Below are 10,586 nucleotides of genomic sequence, written 5' to 3'. Positions count from 1 at the left end.
TTATAGGACCAGGACCCCCACACCCACCCCTACCCCCACCCCACCCCCATCCACATGACACCTTTTAACACCAGGTGGGAAGGGTAGGTAAGGGTTTTGCTGCTGATGCATCTCACTCTGACCTCTTTCCTTCTTCCTTCCTTCACACATTAAGAAGGTGTCACCCAAGTGTGGATGTGAAGGGGGAAAAAAAAAACCAACAATTCATAGTATAAGTCTATCGGAGTGACATGGAGAAGGCACTGTTGTCTCCGAACCATTGATTCCTTCCTCAGAATGACAACATTAATAATGCTGATCACTGATGGCACATTGAAATGTTAAAGATAGAAATATGTAAATAAATAGCATTGTATTAGCCTCCTCAAAGACAAGACTGGCCAAGTACTGAAATTCTCTGGATCTATACTGAACGCACATCAGGAAACTCACTTAGTAATGATGAATTCCATCCTCGGTTTAAAGCTTAAAGAATCCAAATTCAGGCCTACCGTGACCAAAGCGACAATGCCTGACATTCCGAAATATTCCACTGGGGAGACAAGAAGGTGAAGTGAGTTTAAACGTGATTAACTCTGCACACTGGTGAGCTCTGAGGAAAGAATCAGTAGGAAAGAAGAAAGTAGCGTTTCTTATTTAGAAAGTTGCTTCAAGGGGTTGGCCTAATGCTGTAGCTCAGGGAATAGCAGTGTTTCTTCTGAGATGGGCAACATAATAAACACCCAGCCTTTGTGGGCCATGGGACCTTTCTCAGCTATGACTCTGCAAGAAGCCGGAGATAACATGCAGACGGATGGCTAGCCAATAAAATACTACAAACTTTAGACTTCAAATAATCTTCATCTTCATGAGATATTATTCTTTTATTCTGCTCTTTTCATAAAGCTGTTTTTAGCTCAGAGCAGATTTGACCCAGTTTGCCAATCCTACATCATCACTGAGGCTAGGGCGAGTGGGAAAAGAAATGACGTAATCTCCGCTCAGCACCTCGGGGACATCTATAGATATAGATATAGAGATAGAGATATAGATATATATACTTTCCTAATGAATTTAACTTAAACAATCAAGTCGAGTAAAGCTTTTAGTTCTGCAAATGTCTTGATAGGGGACAACTGTCAAACTCTTATTTCCAGTTTCTTTTTATAATGAGTATATGCTAGTTCTTATTTTTGTCTGATATATATGATCTTGATTTATATATATCATATATATTCTTGCTGAATTTTAAAACATTTTTATCAAATGTTTGTGTTTCAATGACTTGAGGCAAACTGATGGAACATTTTGGTTATATTAATAAATGAAAATAAGGAACTTGTATTGTTAATTATGTGAGAGTCCCATCCCAACTTGAAAACGTGTGTGTCTGGGCTGGGAATCCTCTAACGTGAAAGGGAGGCTGAAACACCTTCTGCAACCCGGTCTTGGCACTCTGCCCTTGGCATCATCCATTTAATCTGTCTAAGGGGGCACCAAGCATTGACTGCAAACACCTCCATTCCGATTAGGAAGAAGAAATGAGCCAGCGTTTATGAACCACCCTGTCCTGAACCCAGTAGACAGCTGGCAAGGGCTCAAAAACAAGTGTCTGGGATTGGGAAGAAAGTCTTGATATGCATGGCATAAAGATAGGCTCTGCCTCACTCCAGGAACAACTGTCACTCAGAAGGCGGTGGGAGGAGCTGTGTACACAAGGAGCTTTTGCCAGTCCCTAGGGTACCTGCAGCTCACAAGCATTGCAAGCTTCATTAGTGCATGCAGTGCCTTACAAATGGAGTATTATTAGACCAATTGTATAGAAGAAGAGACAAGCTTAGAGAGGCTATGCATTTCCCAACGCTGCTGATTGACGGAGTATATCTGGATTCTGTCTACTCAAAAACGCTTTGAAAAGGAATGTTGGTTCAATCGATCAGCATGTATTAAATTACTGTCGGGCATTTGACCAACTCTAAGCTTAGCTGAAAAGAGGAAAAACTGATCTAGTGAAGAGCTGACTATGAGCGCCACTCATACTCAAGAGGCTCACAGTCTGGTAGGGAGGTGGAAAGACTGAAGTAAGGCATCCACAAAACTTTCACAAAGAAGTAAAGAAATAAAGCTGAAGGAAACGAGCATTCCGTGAATATTTTCTCCAGTCTGACTGGCTCAGGGCAGTAAGCAACCACTAGGTGGCTATGTATCTACAGGAAAAACAACAACAACAACAACAACAACAACAACAAAACTGCCTTTCCATAACTAGAGGTGTGAAAGACAGCTGAGATCTTCATTGGTTGAAGTTGCTCCACTATATGAGAGGGGAGCAAAAGCAGTGTGGCCATAGTTAATATGGCTCCTGGGAAGTGTAACACCTCAAGTCCCAATTTCACAAAACGGAACTAACGGAAGGCTCACCGGGGCTAGGTACCGTTACTCCTGCAATTTACCCGATGCCCCAGCTTCTCTTCCAGACACAAGCACTCTTCATCTCCCCACTCTTGTTTCCCACCTTCTAGATTCAAGAAAAGATCACTATTTGAAAGGGCTTTTTAGTTTAGTGAGTGAAGGCTGTTGAGTTTGAAAAGCCCTCCGGAACTTCTCCGCCAAATTTTCCCATTTTATGGGGTGAGCTGCTCAAGAGTCCAAACACAAACAACTCCATGTCGATTCTGCTTCTAGGGCACTGCCATGGACTTACTATAGGGTTAGAGAATAGAGATCAAAGGGCTAAGAGTACCCAGAGATAGGAGCGCAAAGACATGGGGTTACACTGAGAGGCCAGGAGAGAACTAGATCTGACAGAGAGGTGATGTGACAAAACACAAAGTGGAGGCCACAGAGAGGAGGAAGACATGAAGTATCTGGAGAAAGGAGCAGGGCAAACCAGAAGTCCCAGGCTCTCCAGGGGGATGGTAGTTCTTGCGTTTGTTTGCCTTACCAAGGTAAAACGTCATGTACACCAGGGAGAAACAGAGAACAACGTTCGTCAGTGTGTTGCTAAAGAGGTCGGTCAATATAATCTGAATGACTCTTGTACACCAATAGCCACATACGGTGCTTCCAAAAATATCAAAGCTGAGTCCGATGATTATGTGTAACTCTAAACATAAAAGAAAGGAGAGAAAAGGGAGAAAGAAAAACTTGAGTTAGCCATCTGGGTTTTGACTTGTCTGTTTTGTTTTGTTTTTTACTGACTGCACTTTGGTTTGTAAACAGGGGGCCTGTTCTTCCGCAGGCAGAGTGCTCAGTGAGAGTCTGATACATCTACTTAATGTAGATTTCTCCAGGGATGTAAGCAAAGTCCCACTTACACTCTGGTAAGCAATCCCAGTGAAACTCCTTAGGTCACACGCAGAAAGACAGAAGGAGCTAGCTGCAAAGAGGAACAAGGAACGTGGGGAAAGAGATTGGAGAGAGTAGCAGGGGTGGTTACGATTGAAATACATCATGAAAACAACATGAAGCCTGCTACAGGATGAATGTATGCTAATAAGCCGTTTTAAAATTATCCACCTGATTTCCACCAACACTTCCTTCTGCTTTTGGTCCTCCCCACCCCTTCCTGCAGCTACCACAAATATGTCCCAGGGACTCATGTCTCCCCTTCATGCTGTGCTTAGAATTCCCCCTCCCTCCCCGCTTCTTCTCTAGCTACTAATGAAACATCTAGAAACCTGTCAGGGGAACGTATTCTACATTCCAGACACCATTAGCCACACAAATCTGGCTGTTGTCCCTTTAGGATTGTTTTACCAATACTGCATTAGTTGTTTGCCTTCACCCTCAGAGCTAAGACCACGCACAACTCTTAGCATCCACCAACTGTGATACATGTTGATGCCAGCTAAAGGGATGACCTGGGCCAGATGATGCAATTGTCTATGTGTATGCATGCTGAGGGACAAGAGATGGATCTTTTTAATTATTTCTTTTCTTTTCTTTTCTTTTCTTTTCTTTTCTTTTCTTTTTTTTTTTTTGAGATTGTGAAATTATATCTTTCCTCCTTCCCTTTCCTCTTTCCATCCCTCCCATATACCCCGGTTTGCCTATTACAGATCAATTCAACACACGCTTTGCATTTTAGCAATCGATAAAATGCAAATATGGTTACATTTTCTTATTTACCTCACTTCTCATTAATTGGTCTGAGAGCAACTTAGAGAAAGATGCAGAGACAAATGCACTTTCGTTTCAATAGTAATCTTAGGAAATACACAGACAGAACACCAATGATCTTACCCCTGAACATAGATGTGCTAATAGTGTGACCTCGAAAAATTCCAAAGAAAATGCATGTGAAACTACAAATGATCAGGGACTCCCCTCTGATGATATCCGTGTACATCTTAGAAATACCTGGGAAAGGAAAAACAGGATGCCGTTTAATGTGGTGAGTGGAAATGATGCTCTCATGTAGAAAGCAGAGAAGAGATGGAACATGATAGGGGGAAAAACAGAGAAAGAAGACTGTCATAATGGGCACGGGTCTGAGACAATTCCAGCTAACACTTTTAAAGTTTCCCACTCTGCCTTCTGACTTTTCAGTGGCAAAGGATATAACAGGAGCACCCTGGTACTGCCCTGTCCTGGTTACACTTCAGCTGCTATGAAAAAAAAAACTTATATGATAAAAGCAAATTATCGGACAAAGGGTTTTCTTTAGATCACAGTACTGGGTTATAGTGCATCCTAGCAGGAACGCTGAGACATTAGGCATTTAGAACAGCCACTTAGTCACTTCATACACATTATCAAAGGCAGAGAGAAGCCCACGAGTTCAGACTTACTTGTACTCATTAAGTTTTATCATAGATGTGGAGATATGAGACAAAGCAGAATGTCTAGGACTCCATATGATGTGTAGTTTCAGACACGTGCTGAGGAACTTAGATCCAACTATGGATAAAGAATGACTGTCGCATTGTATGGCTTGACTTATGTGATGTCCGGAGCAGACAAACCCACAGACACAGACATCAAAAATAAGTTAGCGGTTGCCAGAGGCTTTGGTAGGTCAAATTCCACATCCACACTTCCACCTGACACAAACTGTCTTTCTGCCTGGAGGGTTCTTTAGCATTGTATATGGTGTATGTGGGCAAATGAGAAATCCATTCAACTTCCAAGTATTTGAGAAAGCCTGTATTTCATCTTCACTTCAAAATACTCTGAGGTACAAGTCTAACCTAACAGGTTTAGGTTTTTGTTGTTTTTTTTCTTCCAAGGCTCTAAAAAAAAAAAAAAAAAAAAATGTTGCTGTGCTGCCTCCTGGGTGGCATCTGTATGTTTCTAAAGCATTTTCTCTAATCATTATACTCATATTATATAGTGAATATCCTTACCATTTCCTCTGGATGCTACTGAGGTTGGTTTGTCTGTTTGTTTTTACTGGATAGTTTACTTTAAAGGATTCTATTTTGATTTGCTATGGCATAGCTTTGTTTTTCTTGGGCTTGGGAATTTTTTGAGATATTTGAACCTTTGGGTTTTTACAAAACTTAGACTTTTATATTTATTCAAATGTATGTCCCCCTCGCTCTGTCTGCCACCTTTAGGGACTCATGTATTGGGTCCCCTGTGTTATTCCCACAGTTTATTAAAGTTTGGTTTTTCCTAGTCTCTTTCTCTCATTACTTTTGGATAGTTCCCACTGTTGTGTTTTCAAGTGCCTTGGCCATTTCTTTGCATAGAAATCGTTTCCACTAACCCTGTGGTTTGCATCTCTCAACGTTTGGGTTGAGCCTCTTGTATTCCCCATGTCCAATGGTATGTCGGTACACCAGCTTTCCAAAAATAAACAAGGCCCTCATCTGGGCTGGACATGTAACTAAGCAATAGAGCTCTTGTCTGGTATATGTTGGGGCTAGGTTTCTAGATCCTCTTTTTAAAAAAGCAGAAAAGGTCTAATTTGCAGGGTTTGCCATGAGTAAATGCACTGATTTAAAGCTACAATCCAGGTCTGATTCCTATTGCCGTCATAAGCAATTTGGAGAGAAGAGGGTCCCTCTGGCTTACATTTCAGTATCACAATCCATCATGGAGGGAAGTCAGGTCAGGAACTCAAGTGGGACCTGAGGCATAGGCCATGGAGGCAGGCTCTACTGCCTGAGCCACTGGCTTGCTCAATTTCCTTTTCCTTTCAGTTTGTTTATGTGGTGGATTACATTGGTAGATTTTCATTTATTGAACCACCCCTGTGTCCCTGGGATGAAGTCTACTTGATCACCGTGGATGATGTCTTTGATGGGTTCTTGGGTTCGGTTTGTGAGGGTTTCACTGAGTATTTTTGCATCAATATTCATCAGGGAAACTGGTCTGAAATTCTTTCTTTGTTGTTTTGTGTGTGTGTGTGTGTGTGTGTGTGTGTGTGTGTGTGTGTGTGTGTAATTGAGCTAGCGAGAGGGCAGGAGAGTCATAGGATGAGTTTGGCAGTATTCCTTCTGTTTCTATTTTGTGGGATAGTTAGAGGAGAATTAGTGTTAACTCTTCCTCGAAAGTCTGGTAGAATTCCATACTAAAACCATCTGGCCCTAAGCTCTTGGGGAGGGGGGGGAATTTAATGACTGCTTCTAATTTCTTAGAGATGACTTATATACTTTATTTTATCTTAATTTAACTTTGGTAAGTGATATCTGTCTAGAAACATCATCCATTTCATTTAGATTTTCCAATTTTGTGGAGTACAGGCTTTTGAAGTAAGACATAATGGTTCTTTGAATTTCCTCAGTGTCTGTTGTTATGTCCCTTTTTTCATTTCTGATTTTGTTCTTTTGTATGCTGTCTGTATGCCTTTTAGTTAATTTGGCTAAGGGTTTGTCTATCTTGTTGATTTTCTCAAAGAGCCAACTCTCATTTTTGTTGATTCTTTGAATTGTTCTCTTTGTTTCTAATTCATTGATTCCAGCCCTGAGTTTGATTATTTTCTGCCATTTATTCCTCTTGGGTGTGTTTCCTTCTTTTTGTTCCAGAGGTTTTTGTTGTTGTTGTTTTGTTTTTGTGCTGTTACTTTGCTAGTATGAGATTTCTCCAGTTTCTGTCTCAGTGACCTGTCATTTGACGAGAGTAGGGTGTCAAAGTCTCCCACTATTAATGTGTAATTTAAGCTTTAGTAAAGTTTCTTTTATGAATGTGGGTGCCCTTGCATTTGGGGCATAGATGCTCAGAATTGAGATGTCCTCTTGGTGGATTTTTCCCTTGATGAATATGAAGTGTTCTTCTGAATCGCTTTTGATTAATTTTAGCTGAAAGTCTATTTTATTAGGTTCTAGAATGGCTACTCCAGCTTGTTTCTTGGGTTTATTTGCTTGGAAAACCTTTTTCCAGACCTTTACGCTGAGTAAATGTCTAGCTTTGTTGCTGAGGTGTGTTTCTTGTATGCAGCAAAATGATGGATCCTGTTTACACATCCACTTGGATAACCTGTGTCTTTTTATTGGGGGATCGAGTCCATTGATGAGAGATATTCATGACCAAAGTTGTTAGTTCCTGTTATCCTGATGTAGGTGGTAGTAGTAGTAGTGTGTGTGTGTGTGTGTGTGCGTGCTTCTCTTCTTTTGGTTTTGCTGGTGTGGACTTATCTATTTCTTGTGTTTTTTGGGTGTGGTCACTCCCTTTCATTTGAGTTTTCTATGATTTTTGTTAAAGATATTTTCTGGGCCTTTGAGCTGGGAATTTTCTCCTTCTATTTCTATTATTCTTAGGTTTGGCCTTTTCATAGTTTCCCAATTTTCCAGGATACTTTGCACCATGAACTTTTTATATTTTTCATTTTCTTTGACCAATGTATCACTTTTCCTATGGTATCTTCTCTGCCTGGGATTCTTCCATCTGTATTCTGTTGGTGATATTTGCATCCATAGTTCCTGTTCTCTTCCCTAGGTTGTCCATGTCCAGGATTGCCTCAATTTGTGTTTTCTTTACTGTTTCTATTTCCATTTTCAGTTCTTGGACAATTTTATTTATTTTCTTCACCTGTTTAATTGTATTTTCCTGGATTTCTTTGAGGGATGTATTAAGTAAAGGCCTCTATCATCTTTGTAAGATTGGATTTAAGGTCATCTTCTTGTGCTTTGACTGTGTTAGTATATCCAGGGTTTGCTGTAGTAGGATAGCTGGGCTCTGGTGGTTCCTGGCTCTTGTGGATTGTGTTCTCATACTGTTCTGTAGCTATATGGTTGGCCCTGGTGTGGGCTGGATGATCCTGGTGCCACCAGGACTTCTCGGGAAGGCATGATCCAGACAATAGAAGTGCTCACTGCTTCTGCCTGTGCCCCAGGTGGACCTGATTGGCAAGGGGTTGGTAGGGGTGGGTTCCAAGCTCGTTTTTCCTGGTGCCCCCTGAAGGCCTTCACAAGGATGAAGGACACTCTAGGGGTTCCATCAAGCTCTTTGGGATGACAGGGTAAGCCCAGAGCCAGACAATGGAGCACTTTTAATTAATGTAATCAGTTACTTTTCTCATTGTTGTTAGAAAATACCTCCTAATCCTTCCCAAAGTGTCCAACTAACTGAGGACCAAGTATTCAAATAAATGAGCCTAAGGGGGCATTTCTCATCCTAACCACCACATTCCATTCCCTGGCCCCCATATACTACGGCCATCTCAAAATTAAAAAATGCTTTGAGTCCAACTTCAAAAGTCCCCACCGTCTTTTGCAGGCTCAGCACAGTTTAAAATCCAGCATCCAAGGTCTCTGCTGAGATTCAAAGCAATCTCTTAATTGTAACCCCCCCCCCTATAAAATAAAAACGTAAATCGTGTGCTTCCAACATACAATGACACCGACTATATATTACCAAAAGAGCAGAATGGAGGCAGACTGTGGAAATACTGGACCAAATTCAGACCAAACCTTAGCAGGGCAAACTTCAAAACCTGTAGCTCCACACTTGATGTCAAAGGGCTTAGATGGATCCAGCACGGATGACTGCAGCACACTCACTCTCTTGGGTTGGTTGTACTCCCTGTATATAGCTCTCCTTGGCAAGTATCCCACAGCTCTGGGACCTCTTACATTTTGGGGACTCCAACAGCAGGTCTCTCAGGGACTCCAAACAGGGAGTCCCCTGCCACATGCCTGTCCTCCGTGGCTTTCCTTAATCTTGGAGGAAGATTCCGGAACCCATCTAGTAATGTATCCTTCATGGCTCTATAATCAGAACCACATGGCTAATACTACCAAGTTTCAGCTGCCTGGTTAGAACAGAGCCTGGCTTCCTCCTTGAATTACATCTTGTATAAGCGTTTAATTCCTCATTGCTTCATAGGACCATAAAAATCCCTCCGACTTTTTATTTTCACAAACTGCGGGGTTAGCTGCCGGGGGCGAGGGGGAGTCTCACCCTGAGGTCTCCACTCCCTTTTCTCATCAGGCCTCTGCTTCAGCACAAGCCTGGGCTCCAAGATTACATTTCCTCGTGCTTCTTCCCCCCAAACTGTAGATTTTTTATTTCTTTTTGCTCTGCTTTTCTCTTTCATTTAGGCCCTCGAAAGAGTGATTATTGGTGACCATGTGACAGAGCCAATATTAGACGGTCTGGAAATCTCTTTGTCCAACCCTCAGTCCTAAATAGGATGTCTCCATCAGATCCTCCAGATTCAGGGAACTTTGTGGAAGAGGAGGCAGAGAGTGTAAGAGTCGGGGGGGGGGGGGAGGACACCAAGGAAGCAGGGCCTTCTAGATACAAGGCCGCATGCCTGTGACTCACAGGGACTGCAGCAACATTCACAGGCCCTCCACAGGTCTAAACCAAAAGGAGCCCCAGCACTGAGAGGGGAAGTAGACACAACCCTCACTCCAAACCTTTCCTTTGAAAACTATCTCCAACTATTTTCAAAGGAAAAAAAATTGTTTTCTCCATGAGAGTCTTACTGGGTATACAAACCCTACTTAAGGACAGACCCCATGCCCAGTAGTAGAAGACAAAACAACCCACAAACACAACAGGAGCCCAATGGTATTTTTGGAGTTTTTTTTTTACCCATACAGGCCTTTTTTAAAATTATGGAATATATAAATCAATTTAATTAACTTATCCCCTTAAGTATTTATCATTTTTTAATTATTTTATTTTATTTTTACATTCTATATTTTATTTCTCCCCCTCCCACCCCTGTCCACCCTCTGACTGTTCCACATCCCATACCTCCTCCCTACGCCCTGTCTCCAGTGGATGTCCTCACCCCCCACCCACCTGACCTGTAAACTCCCTGAGTCTTTTGATCATATAGTATGGTTTCTAGTTTTGCATTTTTATGTGATTTCTGTAAGAATGAATGGGGGGGGTTGGCTCTGCCTTTTTCCCCCTTGTTTGTTTTGTCCTGAGAGTTTTTGTTTTGTTCTGTTTTGTTTTCCTGTTTGTTTTCTAATGAGAGAGAAAAAAAGGGTGGGCAGGAAGGTAGAGAGAAACTGGGAGGATTTGGGGAAGGAGAAACTGTGAACAGAATATCAGAATATATTGTTTGTTAAAAAAAATATTTTCAATTAATGAAGAGAACGAGATACAGACAGACAGAAACAAAGACAGGGAGAGGAAGACAGACAGACAGGAAGGCAGACAGAGGAAGGCAGACAGAGAGGAAGGCAGACAGAGGAAGGCAG

At 41.8% G+C, this 10,586-nt stretch overlaps 1 protein-coding gene across 1 annotated transcript in view; it reads right to left on the bottom strand.

Annotated features, from left to right (window-relative positions):
* The window catches only part of Slc9c2 (solute carrier family 9 member C2 (putative)), a 58,247-nt gene that overhangs the window by 38,260 nt on the left and 9,401 nt on the right, over positions 1-10,586 (bottom strand). Inside the window, 3 exon segments of the mRNA XM_021198581.1 lie at positions 433-532; positions 2,924-3,085; positions 4,225-4,341. Coding sequence (XP_021054240.1) covers positions 433-532; positions 2,924-3,085; positions 4,225-4,341 — 379 coding nt within the window.

The sequence above is a fragment of the Mus pahari genome, chromosome 5 (assembly GCF_900095145.1).
Source record: "Mus pahari chromosome 5, PAHARI_EIJ_v1.1, whole genome shotgun sequence".
In the NCBI taxonomy this organism is placed as follows: Eukaryota; Metazoa; Chordata; class Mammalia; order Rodentia; family Muridae; genus Mus; species Mus pahari.
Note: the sequence above shows the minus strand (reverse complement) of the source record. Positions and strands in the feature narration are given on the sequence as shown.